Source organism: Branchiostoma belcheri, unplaced genomic scaffold (assembly GCF_001625305.1).
Source record: "Branchiostoma belcheri isolate BF01 breed outbred unplaced genomic scaffold, Haploidv18h27 scaffold53, whole genome shotgun sequence".
Lineage (NCBI taxonomy): Eukaryota > Metazoa > Chordata > Leptocardii > Amphioxiformes > Branchiostomatidae > Branchiostoma > Branchiostoma belcheri.
In genome coordinates this window covers 1,499,615-1,519,516 of record NW_017804165.1, presented here as the reverse complement: position 1 = coordinate 1,519,516, position 19,902 = coordinate 1,499,615, and the positions used below count along the sequence as shown (strand labels likewise).

Sequence of the window (19,902 nt, the reverse complement as noted above, 5' to 3'; positions counted from 1 at the left end):
AGTGGTAGAATGTCGGATCTTGTTTGTTAGTGCACGTCGGCACAAAAATTATCGGCAGGGGAAAAACAAACTTCATTTGAAAGTGGAAAGTCTATGTATCAAGGCCAGGGTCATAATAACACCAACTTTACTCGATACCACATCCATTTTTTAATGTGTCAGTTAACCCTGTAAGAATTTTCTCCGAATTTGTTCTCATCAATTTGTTGCACTTGTCTATATAATAGGTTTGCATGTTTTAGACTGACATATGCATTTGTAACTATCTTTGAATGCGGTTTTGCGTGTGTAAATAATGGACACTGGGTCTCTATTAAAAGTACATTTTGTGTATAAATGGGACGTTTTTATCATGTCGTTTCATTGGTGAATCGCTTATAATTACACATTATGTGTTGGGTCGATTAAGTACGAATTGTTTCCAATAACAGCTCGTTAGAATATCTTTTTTATTATTCATCCGCTTGTTTATCTGCTATGATGTAACATGAAAACGTAAAACAGTTCCTAGGCATAGGTTTCAATTTAGAATATTTATGATAAACCTTCTTTGAGATCTCTTATTTTGCCTTCTTGTGTTTCGTTAGAAACTGATATAACACAGTACATGAAAGATAAGTTAGAAACTAAAGATAAGTGCTCGATCAGGAAAAATGCACATTCTTTCAATGGAATTCTTATGTACACGAATTTACGAAAGAAACGTAGTAGAGTGCATCTGACCATCCTCAATAACACATCCACCTCAAAATTCAATTCTTTTGGGGTTTCTTGGACGACATTTTGAACATAATTCGGGGAATAGTTTGTTTTCGCGGTACGAAATCTCAGGATTATGTCATCACCCTGGAATTAATGGCTCTCTGGACTGACCAATGGGGAGGTCACACCACGGGCGTTTACTCCCATAACACTCCAGATCGGACTATCATTTCAGTTGGAAACCTTGACAACAGGTGGGAGGTTTTTTCTTTGCTTTCTATAACGAATGGCTCGGACCTAAGTCTTCTCTGTATTGTGCAATAGAAAATATATTATCACTCACTCCTTCAACTGGAGTAACAACGTGGCGTTCACTTGAAGACTTGAAAAATTTGTTTCTCTGGTTCATGCTGTCCGTCAATGCCACCCCATCGTTTTCCCATGTTTTTTTGGTCAATGTGAACTACATGATATGATGCATGTATAGCATGATGTGGCAACATGGTACGTACATGTGTACAATGTATATACAAATGAAAAATTGTTTGTCAGTAGTAACGTACGTTACTAGTGTTGTAATGTCATAAACACATGGCAGCAAATGTTTTCCCATCCACCAGTCTGGTCCCAGGAAGTTTGGCTGGAAATGTAGTAACTGCTAGCATGATAGACAGCCAATGCCCTTATACATGCAGTGATATTTGTACCAATTTCTCTCATCGGTGGTCAGTTTTCGTTTTGATTAAAATTTAGGCATGATATTGTGAACGTTTCGATTGGTAAAACTAACTCTTTCAAAAACAGTATATTTTTGTAGTCCGTAGTGGAAGATAGCTTCTGTGGAAGATAGCTTGTAGACGCTGCAGATGGTCACATATCCACACATGTATCTTCATAGTTGCTATGCCCTAGACTCTACTTTCCTAACAAAAATTTGTGCCATTCCTTATTTGGGGTCCTATTTCAGTAGCGTAGTACACGTAGGTGCATATATTTGAACTGGCGACCAAACGTTAACGAATTTTTGTCACTCAGCATGTCTTATGAACTCAGAACTTCAAGATCAGTTAGATTACGTTACCCAATGTGAAACATACTTTGAAATGCAATGTTTGGTCCTATACAGGCACTGTAGCTTTGTTTTTGCTGAGAGTGAGGCAGGACGGTGTGGAAAATTACAGCAAAATGGCTGCCCCAGAAGCGAGAGCACCAGGTAAGGAAGTAGGAAACTTCATTCTGTGCGTTCTTAATACTCTATTGTCTACTGAGACCTGTAACAGCATTTTTGGTTCAAAGTATGATGTGAAATAACGCCTAAGTCTATCCAGATAGAGGAGGTTTTTTTTAACTGATTTTGATGTCTCCATAAAGTATAAAAATTACCACGGGCGGTTGATTGGCCCCGCCGGCTCCTATCCTGCCACCGTTGAACTTTTTAGGTTCAGGGCAGGTGTCCTGATTAACTGCTTTAGTATTCACATGCTTTGAAGCGCAAGACTTTCTCAGACCAATCTTTACTGATCTCTTAACCTGTCAGACCTTTCAAAATTATAAAGTACAACGCGAGGCATGACTTTTGACTGTACACCGTGATCTTTACACTGCAAATACAAGCTCATGATAAAGGAATCCCATTGTAATACGCGATCCTAGCCATTACGTGCTCAAAATATTTGTTTGTATGAAAATCCACCGAACTGCCACAGGTAGAACATCAATACAGTACAAAAATTTCCGACTACAGTGTATCGAGAAATGTAAAACATGGCATATGTTTTATTGTTGGATTTGATAACATGTTAAGGGTCAAAGATATTTAGGAAAATTACACACTGTACAAGGTCGCGGTACATGTACAATACTTATAACGCTAATGGGGTTAATCTCTGATAGTGCTTCTCATTTTACAACTTATATGTCCTATGAACTGTTGTTTCTCTAGTGTGGAAGGTCTCAGTGTACCTTGACAACAGTGTGAAGTTTACAGAGCCATTATTCAGGGACATGACCCTGAAAGACTTCAAGAGTCACATCACTCCAAAGGTATGGAGATTATCCTTTTAACGCTTCTCTCTGGACGTTCTTTTTAACTGTGAATCGCCACACACTGTGGTATTTTAAATTTTATTACTACCTACATGAAAAATGGAGGTATTATTTTGGTTTGTCTGTGTGTGTGTTTCTGCACATTTGTAGTTAGCATGACTTCAGAACGCCTTATGGATTGGGGTGATATTTGGTATCTTGGTAGGTCGTAGCATGGAGTTTAAATTTTAACTCCATGGTCGTAGAAAGGCAAAGGTACGCACGGAAGGAAGTAAGTCTTAGTCTGGTGGCTGACCTTGGTACTGCAGCAGAACTCCCGGTTTTTGTATCTTTTGTCCTGAGCATGCTATGGTCTTGGATTTTTGATGGCCATTTGAGTAGTAGTCTATGATGAACAGTTTCATGGAATAATGACGATCTGAATGGATTATTCCAATTAGGGAGATATAGAGGTACTGTGAACAGGAGCAATCATTGTACCTATAGAGGGCAATAACTCTACCCTATTATGTACTTACAAACTTACCCCCCCCCCTCCCCACATAGTGTAGTGCCTGTCTATATCCCTCTCTGTCACTACAAGGTGAATCAATCAGCTGATCTGTGTGCTTGCTGACAGGTACAGGCACTGGGAGTCCATGACTTTGTCCTGCTGGACCTGTCCAATATGCTCATCCAAGACGACCAGCACATGATGAACAGCGTTGGTGCAGTAAAGATACAGAGGGTACGCCAGAACACCGTCCAAGTCTCAGAGTCATTATGAAGAAGGCTTTTTCTAACAGGTTTATTTAATTTAAGTCCTGTCAAATTTTACACATGTAGTTAAGACCCTCTTGTCTGGAGCGACACCAAGCAGTCAGATGACTGTAGTTAGCTACAAGTTATGTCAGTGCTGTGAACTCATCCACATGCTCCTGTATGACTGAGTCACACCATAGGAAGCTGAAACTGACGAGGGGATGTATACTGTACACAGATAAATCTGTTTGGAAATTTCTGGATGGATTTGATACACAATAAAGCAGGTGCAGTAGATGTATAGTTTATTATAAACATTGTGAAATTAAATGAATGGAAGCTACATGGTAACATTTTCCTCGCCCATTATTGGAAATGTTGACTCTGAAGCCAGTACACAATGTTGAATATAAATTGTACCTGCCTTGGTAAAACTTGACATAAACATACTCCTTCAATACTATCATGAAAGTTCATCTGTGTTGGTAGTTACATGTTTAAAGTTAAAACTTTTGATCCAACACAAAAATTCTCTCACCTAGAGCTTTCAACCAGTCACTCTGGTCTTCCTCAGTAGACTGACCCAGTGAAGCTTGTCACGTCTACCAGATACCTTTGACCCAGTGTTGACGTCACACTTCAAAGAAGCCACGTGACAAGCTTCACTGGGTCAGTCTACTGAGGAAGACCAGAGTGACTGGTTGAAAGCTCTAGGTGAGAGAATTTTTGTGTTGGATCAAAAGTTTTAACTTTAAACATACTCCTTCAATGTTGTTCAGTGAATATTGTAATACAGACTGCAGCAATTGATGATTCTCCTGACCATGTTATTTTGGTAGTCTTAAGTTGGAGAAAGTATTGTCTAGTATTGTAGTACATGTGATATTGATCTACATGTACAACACAATGCTCTACTTTAATCCTAAGCCAGTACATGTATGTACATATGCTATCAACATTACAACATTAATGTTTAATGTACTTTAGAATAATGTTAGGTTGATAAAATAATAATATGGATATGTCAGAGATTTGAGAAACCTTCCTTGAAGTAAGACATGACCCTATAAAGTCTGGTCTCATCACTTTTCAAATATAGTCTGTCAGTCATACAAGTAGGAGTGACAAGGGGACTTTAAAAATTGTTTAAATTCTTAACATGATCACCTGGCTAAATCCAGAACAGGGGAGGGCCATTTTTATAAAACAAAATCCCTCTAAATCTTGAATTGATTCTCAAATGAGCAGGTACACATTCCAATACCAAATGGACTAGCTTTGAGGAATTTCTGTTCTTCTGTGAACAAAAACAAAAAGAATGACAATTTTTTTACGTATTTGAAAGGCAGACAGAATCTTATTTAGTTTCTTCCTCATCGTAGTCGTCATCCCCGTCGACCTCCCTGTTGGCAGCCTCCAACTTCTCCAGCTGTTTGGCCAGTTCCATTTCTTCTGTGTCTGTCACCACCTTGGGCTGAAGAGGGAAAAAAAAACAATCACATAGTTACATGTGTTATCATTCTGTGGTCCCCCAATAAAAAGTTCCGGAACCTTTCCCTTTGAAAACCTTTTCATTTCAAAAAATTTCTTCTTTCTTACATGTTCATTGCTAGCAGTGATGATGTCAATTGCATCTCATGTCACGTAAAAATCTAGACAGGAGAAAACAACATGACTTACTGCCATCTGAACGTTGAAGACTCCACCACCTTCTTCGATGTCCTCCTTGATGGCATTGATGGCCTTCTGCAGGAGAAGCACACCCTCTGTCCTCTCTAATGTCTGAGTCGTCATTACGTACAACGGTGGGGCAATCAGGTTGATCTGAGGGACAAGTCAGAGGGAAAAGTCAGCCTCAAAAGCTTGGCTTCTAGATCTGTCTCCAGACTTTGCACATCTAGGAATAACAGGACAACTGTTATTCCCAGAAATGTCAAGTAGGGTTTAAACTGACAGCAGTGGGGTTGTGTGGCATAAACGGTAGCATGTTCGGCTCGATCAGGACCAAGAGGTCTCAGGTTCGAATCCTATCATGTCACCTTGGGAAAGGCACTTTACACGACTTTCCTCACTTCACTCAGGTGGAAATGAGTACCTTTGATTAGGGAGTTCCCTCAGATAGGACATTAAATGGAGGTCCCGTACTTGGTTAGAGCCACACCCGACGCACATTAAAGAACCCACTGTACTTATTGTCTAAAGGCGGTTTATATCTAAAGACAGCTTACTGAAACAAACAAACAAACAAGCAATACAACTGTTGAATACTTTTCCTGATGGTCACTTAAACAATGTACTGGACCTTAGAATGTCACCAGAAATGTTGTACCTCACCTTAATAGGCATGTCTTCTGTGGTGAGAGCCAGACCTTTTCTCAACGCTCCCTTCACAGCATCTATACCCTCATAGCCGTAACATGCCACCTCGATATCTGTAAAAACAATCGACATGTTAGAAACAGTTTTGTCTTGCTTTGGTCTTGACTCGTCTCTTGTGTACATTTAACTTGCAACACCAGGAAAACCTCCTTTTCAGTCCTGTGAGATAAATCTACTGCAAAAGTACATGAATTTAAAGTTATGGTTATGTTTTTGTATGTGACATGGTTGATTATTACTGTACTGAGGCTGCCTGATGATGATGAGTGATCAACAGCTAAGGTTAAACTTCTGCCATGGATAAACAGCACAGCATACATGTACATCTACTTAACTTCATGCCCTGAGGTAGTTAAACATGTCCAAAAAAAATCGTCTTCACTTATTTGCATATCAATCAATAGTTTGTACTCATAAACCTGCATGTCTCTTAGTGTCACTGACGAAAGGTAGTGGATGCAACTTGATGAAACATCTAGACCATTTCCAAACTCATATCCAGTTGCTTGGGTAACTGTTTTTTGGCGTATCTTATCACCTGGATATCTAACCTTCATCGACATAGTGAAAGATGGTTTACTGTTCAGCCTACCAGATCTGATCTTGACAGCCTGCGGAGTCAGCCGTCTCCTGATGTTGGCCAGGAGCACCTCCTTCTCCTGGTCAGTCAGAGTCAGCTTGTCCAGGACCTGGGGCTCACTATACACACAGGGAAACTTGTTAGGAACTAATGACACAGACTTCTCCACACACACAAGAAAACTTCAATTAAGGGCTGTCAAATGCAGTGATATATCAGTAGGACCTAGGAAAAAAAAATGTTGTGTTTCCTGTTGCAGTCCTGAAAAAATTAGGGTCGGTAGGTAGGGATTATCTTTTTTTTTGTTTTGTTTTTTTATTAGACCCTAGTGATCGGAAAACTTGCATGAGGACACTTGTATTTTAAAAGTCAATGTTGAGAAACTGATTGTACAATGTTTCATTATTCAAAAATGTCAGACTCATGGAGCTAGAAAAGGTTAATAATTGAAAAATTCATGTTCCTTGCAGGGTCCAGCCAAAAAAAGCCTAGGGTCGGCAGTTTTTCTAGGGTCGGTCGGGAAACAGGAAACAACATTTTTTTCCTAGGCCTAGCCATAATTGTGCAGACTGTACTTACGACACAGCCTTCTTGAACATCTCATAAGCGCTGCTGGGTTTCTCATCGTCAAAGGCCCAGGCGGTGCGGATGTACAGATCCTCCAGCTGCTCGTCGTGCTGGTACTCCAGCAGGTGGGCAACATGCCGCAGGATACTGTTCACCTGACAGGGGGATCAACACTGAAGTCAGGTGAAGTTTGCCTTCTGTGGTGGACAGGCAGTAGCGCCCCTACCCATTGAGGAGCTGGGTCTCTCAATTCATATCTCACACCAGAAACAAATTTCACAAAACCCAAGCCACCACCCCTTACATGGCCCTCCACCCCACCCCCGTGTCATGAGGCTTCAACTAAATGAAGTTTTGACATGTATATAGAAGAAGAAGTGCCCCTGCTGACTCATGTTGGATACAACCTGGTGAATGAAGCTGCTTACAGCAAAGAAAAGCCCAAGTTTGCCACGAATGACCATTTGTGCAGGCTACTCAAGTGAATGAAGAGAACTCAACAAGTACACGTACAACTAAGTACAAATGTCTACAGGTAAGAAGGTAACTTACAGCCTTAGCCTTGGCAAACTTTTCTTCACACTGAGCCATCTCCTCTTGCGAAACTCTTCTCTTAGACAAGTCAATATAACCTGCAGCAGGCAGACAGGGATACACAGATCAGTTTTTTAGTAAATTTTACTTACAAAAGTATACAGCAACACAACAAGGAAAGCCAATCAAATAAATAGAATAGGAAACTTAATATGATCTTGAACTTACAGCTTACTCAACTTAGTCATACATTCATAAATTGCCAGCTCTACTTTCCTGAGATGTTTCAGAGATGATATGATATAATTACCGGTATTGGCATCTGGGCCAGAATACAAAGATGATAAAAAGACTAATGAGAAAGTTGTTGCCTACCCTTTTCCTCATCCACTCTGATGACTACCACGCACTCGTTGCGACCAACTCGGATCAACTTGTTAATAGAACGGATACGTCGCCGGGACAATTCACTCAGCAGGATCATACCTGAAACATACAAAATAGAACATAACATTATGAAAACTTCAATATTGGTCTGTTGTACCCAAAAGACTGCTGAACCAGTCAGGCAGGAGGCAATGCAGATTCTGTCTCTGCTCTCATCTGGCTGCTCTCATCTGGATGTACAGGGTGAGAATTCCATTTATTCGTAAATGTTTTTAATATCTGTTGTGTTGCTTGTATATATTAACAGGTAAAATGGGATGCCCTAAGGAAAATTGGTTTGCAGATACATGTACTAGGAGTATAGCCTGGTAACCAGACCTATTAGAGCTACCTAGTTCTACATCCTCTATTTGCGGAGAGGATGTAGGACTCGGGAGCTAAAATAGGTCTGGTAGCCAATAGAAGTACCCCTGACCCATTCTACCAAGTTTCTCTTCACGTTTAAACAATGTTCCAAACATATGAGGTTTGTTTCCCAGGGAGGCTGACTGACCTTCAATATTGTTATACTCCAGCAGGCTGACATATGCTCCCATCTCTGCGATGGACCGAACATTCACCATGATGACCTCATCAACCTGAGGATACCGCTTGGCATAGAAGCGGCAAGACGGCGCCATTGTGATGATGTCCCAGTCTACTGGATCTGTACAGATACGGTGGTGATATAAAATCATGTTAAGCATATCACTTACCACAAAGAATAACATAGTATTACATACTTCAAGGAGGTGGTGTCAGCCCCAAGTGTGAACAGTTTTAAAAATAGACTGGACAAACACATGAGAAGTCATCCAGTGGTGTACAACCCCCGGGCATTGGACAACCCCCACAAGATGACCATGTCAACGCAGTTAACTACAAGGAGCGGCTCAAAGTGGAAGAGAACTTCCTACCGAGAGGAAAGATCTACTCTACTCTACTCTTCAATTATTAACAGCTGATCAAGAAGAATTATGTTACATATAATTTGGTGCAAGGTAGAATTCCTTGATTGGTGTATTACCATTGACGAATTCGTGGGATAGACTTTAATGCTCATTATTCATGAAGACTCCATCGCCAGCAAATCTCTGCAAATCAGTCAACATCATGTAACTTTTAGTTTTAAACATATGGGATCCATACTGTAGAGTAGAAAATGATGGCTGGTGCATGGTGCCCTGCAAAGTGTCAAGTATTGCCAGCTCTAATATTATCTTAGGTGTCCCAAAATCACATTTTCTGATACTATTTCGTATGACAGTATAAACAAGATGTACCAGACCTACTCTTACCTTTCAAAGTCTTCAAAAAAGGGACGGAATCTTTGAGAAATGTTCGTCACACGTGTGGAAAAACCTCTGTCTGATGCAAGGAAGTTGAATGATGCATGGCGGGAAAGTGGCATCGTACACTAGAAAAACAGGGGTGGTAAAAGATTTAGGCCTGGTGATAATATTGAAGAAAATGTGCCAAACTTAACATACCATACGGTAAAAAACTTTATTGATATGAAATAGTAATGCGAAAATACTATCATTGCTGTTCTTTGTCCAAACGGGTATTCTAAATTGTTGCCTAAATTCCAGGGTGTGATATACCATTAACCCGGAAGTGATCATTTATAGGTTAGAGTTGACACTCGGGTCACGTCGCAGTCGTAAACAACAGTCGCTTGTTCAAGTTGTTCCGTGTTTTTGGTGATTTTGCGGGGCTTAACAGCTGTGGCATTGACCCTGCCAGTGTGGACGGGATCGCTTGGAATCCAGAGCAAACTGAGAAACGCTTGTAGGTAGTTGTCATCGCTTTCTTTTTTCATTTTAGGCATCTTTTGTTCTCGCTCAGAACCCAGCGCTTAGGTCACCTGGGTGGAGTCCGTCCTACCAGGTCTCCTGTGGTGTAAATTGACCTAACCTCAAACCACATAATACTATTTATTTGTACATGTATGTGTATGTGTCTCCAGTATAGAAAGGTACTCTCAGACTTGCCTCAGACTTTTGATTTCTGATATTCGCCCACGCGGTTTAAGAGAATGATGCACCAAATCATGAGCGTAATTATCAAATTTATGTCAAATATTCTATTGATGACATTTGATATGATTATGAAGAATCATCGACGTTATATATAATAACTTTAGCTCATGGAAATGAATGTGTATCATATCTAATCATGATACTTACCACGCTCACATGTATATATTCACTGCTCCCAGTACACGCTGGTGGAGTTGGTGATTGTTCTACACGATAACAACCATGACAACCATGGAGGTAGATCCAGCTGACTACGGTTACCATGGGAACCATCAAGGCCACGCCCACGGCAAACATGGTGATCACCTCCATGATGCTGAGAAGACCGCTGACGACTACGCCGCGGAGGCCATGGCTGCAGACCTGGACGAGTGGATCACGTTTGACGCTCGGATCAAGGACCTGTCTGACCTGGACCCTTGGTTGGATGAATTTGCACCGTCAAAGGTAAGATGTCTCTAATACTAGTATGTGTCTAGTGTGGGCTTCTGATAACTGCAATTTCGTTTTTGATGAACCTGTAGTGGTTTGAAAATATTCAACAAAGTTCTATCATTGGCGTTAGTCCTTACTATCTAAGTCCAATTCACACAATGTATCCAATGATACCATAGCTTCCATCTCAACTGTATTTGTATGGAAATTTACAAACTGGTTGCAACCGTTTGTAAAAAAAAATGAGAGGGGCATATTTCCATCATCACAAGTCCATGTAAGTGAACAGGTACTGAGTTATGAAGAGGCTTGTGACTGATAACTCTGTAACCCTTTGTCCCTGCATGTGTATTCAGGTCATGAGGGAAGATGGCATTGGCTGGATCTCGGTGCATGCAGAGTCGTATGTGGACGACCCCCTCTGTGATGTTGTGCACCTCCAGGAAGGCTGGGAGCACTTAAAGCACTCCGGCCGGGCTGTCACCTTGGAAACAATCACGTCCCTGGCACTGAACAACCACTGCACCACAGGGAAGTGGCTGTTCCATATTGAAAACGGCTTCAAAGTAGACTATGCGTGGAGCGCTATAGCGAGGGGTGTGGTGGAAGGGAAGCTTGGTTCCTCAGCAAAAGTTAGTCCTGCAAGCAAAACTCCTGACTCCAGCTACAGGCATGTGGTTTGTGTGTACAACATGAACTTCAACAACAGAGATGAGGTCTGGCTCCTGGAGAATGCCATCCGCCGGGTGGGGATCAAGTGCCCCATGAGTTACAAGCCCGACGTCTATACTTGCCTCGGGATCTACCGCAAAAACAAGTGGGGCCTGAGGCCAACCATCTACCACAGTGATTTTGATGTCAGCAAGGGGTGTTCAGTCATTAATCCCTGCTTCTAGAGGCTGGATACATGCATGCATGTACATGTATAAGGTTTTCTTTGCTGTAAATTTTGAATTCTTATGTTGTCAAGATTATGCCAAAGATATTTTTTACATTGGTTGATGTGCACTTTATTATGTTTAATGAGTAAAGTTTAATGTCAGTTTTGTTTGTGCTTGAATGAATAGGGAGGACTTGTTGCTTTTTGTAAGGTTTCTGTTTTTGAGATCTAACCACTAATAAGAACATACTAGTAGTGGATGGATATAACAGTATCCAACTACATGTACATTGTATGTAGAGACAATATTAGTAGTATAGTATAGTATAGTGTATCATAGGCTGATACATGAAACAAGATCTGATAGTGACCGACTAGTAACAGCCACTTAGTTTTACTCTAAAGGTTAACTGCAGAATGGCTAGAAATGCATTATGTTGACAACAAGCGTTACATGTTTTGGGAAGCGAATCATTATTCACCCTAAAGACTTGAAAATCAACTTTGTTTATGAACTTATGTACAAATGCTTTTGACCTTGATTCAAGATGTATAATATTTAAGCTGTAAATAATTCTTTTTTTTTTGGTTATGAAGTACAAAGACAGTTATATTTGTGCTTTAAAGATATGTGTGGATAAACTAGGGTGAAATGTTTGCTTGCTGCTGTGTTGACTGTGTAGAAACAATTAGCCCCTTTTGATCAGTTAGTAGTGACATAAGTGTTACAAGAAACATTTTTTCAAATATAAATGACATCCTACAACAACAGTATGATAGCTTTGCTCTAAGAGAGCAGTAGAAATTATGTCAGAGAGCTTTGAGATTCAGTTTATTGTACCTCATAGCAAAAGTTCCTGTGATGTATGAAATTAAATCATGCCAACATTTCTTAAACTGAAGTTGTCTTTCCATTGTTACTCTGTTGAGATAACAGTGTTGCTGGGTTCTGTAGAACTTAGTATTTGCCATATTCCTGCTGATGCTGAATGAACACTAGAAACTGGCCAAAATAGTGTAGATAGTTTCTGCCAGGACAAACTAAACCTTTTGTAACCGGCTAGCTCCTCTGACAAATTTCCAATTATTACTATCCATATTGCCAAGCCCAAGACACACTGAAGTAAATGATTTCAATGTGCAAGAAAGCATCTTGTTGGAAACAGCTTGATAACTTTGATATAGGATTTTCACCTTTTTATAAGAAATTTTTCTTTCTAAATCGCTGTAAGTCACAAATTTGTATATGTATCTAGATATAAATTGATGACAATAACAAGATACTTGATCCTAAACTGAATTATATCTTTTCAAATAATTAGTTTCCAAGCAAAGAAGCAAATATCAGTTTGTGATTTTTTATGCCACAGATGGTGCTTATCTAGTAAAATTACATTACAGATACATTACTTCAGTATCTTACAGTAAACCTTCAGTAGACCAATAAAGTGCCATGGAATCAAGTGTGCTGCATCACATGCCTCACATCTCTTGTACACTGTTGTCCTATACTTCATCTTTCTTACTGTTGGACTTTTCTGGGACAGGACTGCCCTGTGGTGGTACTGTAGGCAGCTCTTTCTCAAAGGCTGTATCAAAGTCCTTCAGACTGCTTGCACTAGAACTACCAGCCTCCTGCTCCACTGTTCTGAAACTTTTGTCAAAAGACATTAAGTCATTGGGAAGGCTTGCGCTGTGCTGGACACTCCTGCTGCTGGGTGCCATGTCCTGCACCATCTGGAAGGTGTCGTCCAATGCCTCCTGGTCCTGTCCAGGGCCTGCTGCTGCTGCCTGTGCCTGTACCTGTTCCAGTGGTTCCTGTTGCTGCTGTTTTTGCTCCTGAAGGACGTGTTTCCTGCCCCGCCGCTTCCCCATGATGGTGATGTAGTTGGCAGGGACGAGGCCTGATGACTGGCCGTCCAGACTGGCCAGCAGCCACCCTCGTACCTTAGGCTGCAGGTCTGTAGGGTAAACAACATCTTACCAATTACCAATTTAACATACAGGAATCTCTGTTTGGAAAACATCAGACTCAAATTACCTGAACAATACTTCTATTGTATTGCCTTCTGTCCTCTTAAGCAGTCTCTTTTTATCTACTACTGTCACTACTGATGAGGAAACTGTTATCACTGGAATGCTGATGGTGTTTTGTCAAAAAATATAAAGATCAGATGTGCCAGACTGGCACCAAGCCAGAGGGAGAACAAAGGCCCACCTTTGGGTGCAAAGTTGAGCATGTCACCAGCACGGAAGGATAGCTCCTCCTCACTCTCAGCCTCAAAGTCATACTCTGCCCTCCCCACCACATGGTCATCATTCCCATTGGCCCACTCTGTCTCAGCTGCAAGAAAAAAATACAGAACTCACTACTCTGCAACTACTGTGTCTATGCGTAATGCAATAATTAAACACTTTTTCAATACCAGTCCATTTGCCTGTCTTTGTCTTGTTTGTACAAGGTAGCCTGGTTACCAAACCTATTATAGCTCCCGAGTCCTACATCCTCTCCGGACTCGGGAGCTATAATAGGTTTGGTGGCCAGGCTATGTACAAGCATCATGTACCTGGTTTGGCCACATCAGCCACAGAGCTGAGGAGTCTCCAGATGAGCCACGGTCCCCCCACTGCCACAGCCAGGAACAGCATGATGGGCCAGGACTTGGGCCTGCCCTTCCCATCCTCCTCTAGCGGTGATGCCTGTGCCTCGGTGGTCGCTGAGCTCCAGGCTGCCTCCGCCTCTGCGCTCACCTTCCTTCCCAGCAGCATCAGCAGTTTGTTGTACAGGTAACGTAGAGTTCTCACCACGGCGAAGGCAGAGAAAATCTGTGCAAAGTGCGTCTTCATGCGGCTGAAGTGGTCGGCGACTCCCAGCACGGCCCTGAAGGAATTGTACACTGCATAGAAGGTGGACTCCAGCATCATGGACACAGAGCCAAACGCTGACACGATACTCTCAATGGACTGGAACGCCTGCCTGCTGCTCTCTTCAGCTGCTTGAACAAACCTGCTCGGACTTTGGCCATTGTTTGTGGTGCCATATCTGTTCATGCCGTATCCTCCATACATACTGTTTCCATACATCCCGCCCCCGTACATGCCACCTCCGTACATGCCACCTACGCCGTACATGCCCCCTCCATATCCACCGTACCCTCCTCCGTACATCGGGCTGTATCTGTTTAAGGACGAGCCTGGCTGTTGTCTGGAGGGGCGGGAGGGGGGCGGGGAGGGGCACGGGACGGCCCGCCATTGGAGGATGGTCCTGTAGGTCTGCTGACTGGTGCTGAGCCAGGTCTGGACGGGAAAGAGAAAAAGAATTTTACCACACAGCTTAGATACAAAACCGTCAACTAATGTTTTCACCAAGGGATCTAAAATTCAACAACATCTGAAGAGAGAAGACACAAATTATGAAATTATGGCGATGTTTAAAGAACAAAATCATCACTGGGTGCATAAATAGTATGTCTGAGTGACTTAAAATACTGACTAAACAGTACGCATGATTGCAGCAGCTTATGACATCTTTTCTAAAGATTTTCAACCCCGCCAAGCATGTTTACACCTGTGAACAGAGGGAGAACACAGAGACTGTGGCAGGAAGACGAGTACAGCTGGAACAGAGGGAGAAGAGTGCCACAGAGACTGTGTTGAGAAGATGAGTGCAGTTGCGACAGAGGATGTACACAGAGACTGTGGCAGGAAGACGAGTACAGCTGGAACAGAGGGAGAAGAGAGCCACAGAGAATGTGGCAGGAAGACGAGTACAGCTGGAACAGAGGGAGAAGAGTGCCACAGAGACTGTGTTGAGAAGATGAGTGCAGCTGCGACAGAGGATGAACACAGAGACTGTGACAGGAAGACGAGTACAGCTGGAACAGAGGGAGAAGAGAGCCACAGAGACTGTGTCAGGAAGATGAGTATAGCTGTATCAGAAGGAGAGAACGAAGAAGCAAACACACATGTGATGGAAGAATATACCAAAGACAAAAGCGGAAAAAACAAGGTGCATGAATTAGAGACACATGTGAGTCCAACCACTAGTACAACAGGTGCAATGACTAGAAATATGGAAGCCACACATGCAGTGAACAGTGACATCAGTCAGGATGAAGTTGAAAGGGCGCTACAAATGACAGAAGAAAGTGCACCCAGCCCTACTGAAGGTATCCCGGCAAAACTACTGAAGAAAGGTGGAGAGGGGATGGTGCGTGCACTACACTGTCTGTTACAGAGAGCATGGAGAGATGGCATCCATCCTACTAGTTTCAAGCAAGACCCTAAGGTGCTAATACCAAAACCAAACAAGGAAAACTACAACATCACAAAAAGCTACAGACCAATAACACTACAAAGTGTCATCGGCAAGCTACTGCAGAGAATAATCAACAACAGACTAGTGTGGCTACTGGAAGCGAAAGAAAAACTAGCAGATACACAAGATGCATACAGGAAACAGAGAACATGCACACAGACTGTACTAAGAATGGTGCAGGATATACAGGAAGCTTGGCAGAGTGGAGAGTCTGTAGTGTTGGTAGTGATGGACCTTGAGTCTTGCTATGAAAGAATCTGGAGAGAGGGTCTGATTCTGAAGTTGTACAACATGGGAGTAAATGGAAGACTACTAGTGAATATTCAGGAATTCATGAAAGACAGACTGAACAGATTCAGAGTTAATGAACACACGACAGAATGGAAGGAAACAAAAGTGGGAATACCACAAGGAGCCATCATTTCACCTACGTTATGCAACGCATACACAGGGGACATGATGGTCAGAATAGAATCAGCACATGGGGAGTATGCGGATGACAATATGATGTGGAAGAGAGGAAAAACCCTCGACACTATAGTCAGAGAGATCCAGAAAGACATAGACAGAATTCAGAACTGGTGCAATACATGGAATGCAAAGATACAACCCAGCAAGACTGAGTATGTAGTCTTCCAACCACCCAGAGTACCAAGAGTTAGAATCTCGCTCAAGATGGGGGACAAACCACTAGTGGAAGCAGAGGGAAAGAGACTGATGGGAGTACAAGTGGACAGAACCCTTCACATGAGAACACATGCAGAACAGCAAGTAAAGAAGGCATACAGAACACTCAGGGCTGTGTCAGGAGTTATTGACCCGAGAAGAGGAGTGGATCAGAGAACGGCCATACACATATACAAAACCCTGATACGACCACACATGGAGTTTGGTGCAGCCCTACTAGCAACAGACAACAGTACAGCGTTCAAGATGCTTGACAAGGTACAGAGACAAGCTCTGTTGAAGATCACTGGCTGTCTGTCACACACGGCAACGGAAGCACTGGAAGTGATCACGAATGTACCACCGACAGATCTGTTTCTACTGGAATGTCAAGCAAAAGAGTATGCCAGATTACTAGCAAAGAAAGCACATTCACCCCTAGGGGAAATGCTGAACAAGTGGAGGGCGAGAAAGGAAGGAGAAAGAACTCCTACGACACTCACATTACTGGAAAGCTATTACAAGCAAGCTATGGGTGAGAAGTCCACAGCACCAGTTGAAGAAGAGCACCAGTTCGATCTAGAAGTACCTGTGTTCCAACCAGTCATAAGAAGAAAGCTGTTCGACCTACAAAAAACCATGAGCAAGAAAGATGGAGTGGAGAATGTGAAACAACTGATTGGAACATCCACCACAGAGGACATTTTATGCTTCACAGACGGCTCCGCGTTAGGAAATCCTGGGCCAACAGGATGTGGAGCGGCTGTATACCTGAACGGCATAGAGAGCACACCAATATGCCTGAAGAAAGCAGTCGCAAGTTCAGGAAACAACTACCTGGGGGAAGTAGAAGGAATAAGACTGGCTGCGGAGTTCGTGATGGAAATGAAGATCACAGACAAGAACATCACAATTCTATGCGACTGCAAAGCAGCAATAGAATCAACTACACATTCAGAACCACCCACAAGTTACCATGACATCACCATCAAGACAAGAAAAGTACTGACCGAGTTGACGAAGGGGGGAAACTCAGTACAAGTAATATGGACACCAGGACACATGGGGGTGGTGGGTAACGAGCTAGCGGATGGACTGGCAAAAGAAGGGGCCAGAGAAAGTGCTGGAAATGAACACATGCTGACCCCACATATGACGAAACAGGACATCAAGAGAGAAATCAACACCAACACACATGAGAGATGGCAACGAAGATACAACATGTCTACAACTAGTGGTACAACACATGAAGCCGTCAAGAAGGTTGGTGAAAGAAAGATGGGGAACAGCAAGTACCGGACTGGGAATATCCTGCTCAATCAAATACTAAGTGGTCACACGAGACTTAATGAGATGAACTACAGAGTCAATCCAGAATGCACCTCAAACACATGTGAGCATTGCAGAAAAGTGGAGACCATCGACCACTATCTGTGGGAGTGTGAGAAATATGAAGAGCAGAGGAATGTATTGGAAAGAGATACCTACCTGTGTTTAGAAGAGGAAGGAATACAACACATGACAGCTGCAGGAAGATTAGAGCTATACACAGGTGCTCTGGAAGACATCAGCCATGAGGGCAACATCAAACTACAGAGAGCCCTTATTGAGTACTTAATGGCAACAAAGAGATTTGAATAGAACTGTGGACATGTAAATATGTAAATATGTTAAACCAAGAAAAAGAAGACGAGTATAGATGCAACAAAGGGAGAACACAGAGACTGTGGCAGGAAGACGGGTACAGCTGGAACAAAGGGAGAAGAGTGCCGCAGAGACTGTGTTGAGGAGATGAGTACAGCTGTGACAGAGGGAGAAAACAGAGACTGTGACAGGAAGACGAGTACAGCTGGAACAGAGGAGAAGAGTGCCGCAGATACTGTGTTGAGAAGAGGGGTACAGCTTTGACAGAGGGAGAACACAGAGACTGTGGCAGGAAGACGAGTACAGAGGGAGAAGAGTGCCACAGAGACTGTGTTGAGAAGATGAGTACAGCTGTGACAGAGAGACAACACAGAGACGATGGCAGGAAGACGAGTACAGCTGGAACAGAGGAAGAAGAGTGCCGCAGAGACTGTGTGGAGAAGATGAGTACAGAAGACTGTGGCAGGAAGATGTGTAAATATGTAAGCTGAAACCAAGAAAAAGAACAACTAGAAGAAGAAAAGAAGAGACACCACTGTCACGCCCAGCCGATGGAAAAAAGCAACAAGAGAGCAGCACAGAGAGAACCAACGCACACGAGAAGGAAGAGGAAATGCACATGAGACTAACATCCGACGAAGATGAGCGGAAGAATAGAGACAACAACAACAACGAACAGGTACGAAGCCACTATAAACGTCACCACTTTGATATCTTTTCTCTGTGTTTTTAGGAACTGAATGTAGTTTGACATGCGTAAAAATGTTATCATAAGGATCTTTGTACCTGTCAGTACCTGACCAAGAGTATCTTACCTGGTTCTGTCTTCACCTGTAGCGGCTACAGGGCCAGTACCAGCACCTCTCTCCCAAGGTTTCAGCGGAGCAGCCATCTTGCTTCATGCACCGTACTTTACACTAACGGGACCAACCATTTAATCTGAGTAGGATCATGATAGTTTAGTCGTTTACAAATATTGCAAAATCTAGCGTATAGCAAACATTTGTACCAAATTTGGTTATCGCACTTGACAAGTTGAATATGAAAATTTCACGGTAAGGCAAACATCAACGACCTCATCATACTATTAACGATTGATCCCGTGTCACTGACCGCACGGCCGCGAAGTCAGGAGTAACCACTAGGAAAGGAGGTAACTGGAACTGTTGATTAATTGAACTGCTTAAAAATGGAACTAAAAACAAAATAATCACGTTAGACGTACACAATGTTCTTTATTTGTCTATTTGAGTGGCACGATTATGTTTATATAACTGTATTAATTTTTTAAAATAATTTGTTGTCAATGGAGAAATGGGATCGTCCAGTGACCCCTAAATCAAACTTTTGGCGCTTTCGCGGAATTATGGAGGAAGTAACGGTAATGACTTCCTCCTTCAGGCGCATTTGCTCGAGTCGGTGTGTTCTCCCTGGGTAACAGCCATGGCAGAAGTGTCATTCACAGAGCTGGCTTCTTTCTTCACTGCTGTTTGGGAGCACCTCACATCGCCGGGGCAATTTTCTGTTGGGCGATATCAGGGTACAGTTTATATGCTCATATAAGGCCATATAAGACGAGCTTATCCTCCTCTTTACTTGGGAAAGTCAGCTAAAGCGCTCTTTAGTTAAGTATCATCATCAGACTGTGCAATTCTTGATCAAGGACGTTAGGATAAATGTAATCAACAGCCCCCTTGTTTTGACACGTTCCCACGCATATGAACATGGTAATTAACATGAGAACTGTCCGAGGTACTAGTATGTATATCCAGGGTCAATCTGGATTGAGGATCCTCAAACATCCAAATCGATCCAGAGTAGAATTGTCAGGCATCTTAACCCACATAGTCACTCTCAGCTCAGTAGAGCTAAGATGGCCTGAGAATAGTAAGATTCTCTGACCTCGCCTCAGCCTGTTGCACTGGAAGGGTAATAGTCAGTA

General features: G+C 42.4%; 3 protein-coding genes across 5 annotated transcripts; 1 reads left to right on the top strand and 2 right to left on the bottom strand.

Annotated features, from left to right (window-relative positions):
• Positions 1-4,226: 4,226 nt before the first annotated feature.
• On the bottom strand, positions 4,227-9,375 carry LOC109480978 (eukaryotic translation initiation factor 2 subunit 1-like). Its single transcript, XM_019783444.1, has 9 exons — positions 9,274-9,375; positions 8,490-8,642; positions 7,925-8,035; positions 7,568-7,647; positions 7,028-7,170; positions 6,461-6,567; positions 5,824-5,921; positions 5,170-5,313; positions 4,227-4,963 (listed from the first exon to the last, which is right to left on the bottom strand). Exons 2-9 carry the CDS (start codon positions 8,614-8,616, stop codon positions 4,847-4,849), a joined length of 927 nt encoding a protein of 308 aa, XP_019639003.1. The 5' UTR covers positions 8,617-8,642; positions 9,274-9,375; the 3' UTR covers positions 4,227-4,846.
• A 2-nt stretch (positions 9,376-9,377) lies between these two features.
• LOC109480988 (UPF0696 protein C11orf68 homolog) lies at positions 9,378-11,403 on the top strand. 3 transcript variants are annotated; one of them, XM_019783458.1, is made up of 4 exons: positions 9,378-9,409; positions 9,607-9,766; positions 10,197-10,464; positions 10,809-11,403. In XM_019783458.1, the coding sequence occupies exons 3-4, from the start codon at positions 10,240-10,242 to the stop codon at positions 11,346-11,348; spliced, it is 765 nt and encodes a 254-aa protein (XP_019639017.1). In that variant the 5' UTR covers positions 9,378-9,409; positions 9,607-9,766; positions 10,197-10,239; the 3' UTR covers positions 11,349-11,403. The 3 variants fall into 3 exon arrangements, with proteins under 3 accessions (XP_019639017.1, XP_019639019.1, XP_019639018.1); XM_019783460.1 differs by having other exon boundaries at positions 9,607-9,770; XM_019783459.1 differs by lacking the exon at positions 9,378-9,409 and having other exon boundaries at positions 9,602-9,766.
• Positions 11,404-12,744: 1,341 nt separating this feature from the next.
• Positions 12,745-18,866, bottom strand: LOC109480961 (peroxisomal membrane protein PEX13-like). Its single transcript, XM_019783417.1, is given in 5 exon segments — positions 12,745-13,293; positions 13,551-13,676; positions 13,900-14,547; positions 14,550-14,629; positions 18,776-18,866. Coding segments are annotated over 5 exon segments (1,386 nt in total). The 5' UTR covers positions 18,853-18,866; the 3' UTR covers positions 12,745-12,838.
• Positions 18,867-19,902: the final 1,036 nt, after the last annotated feature.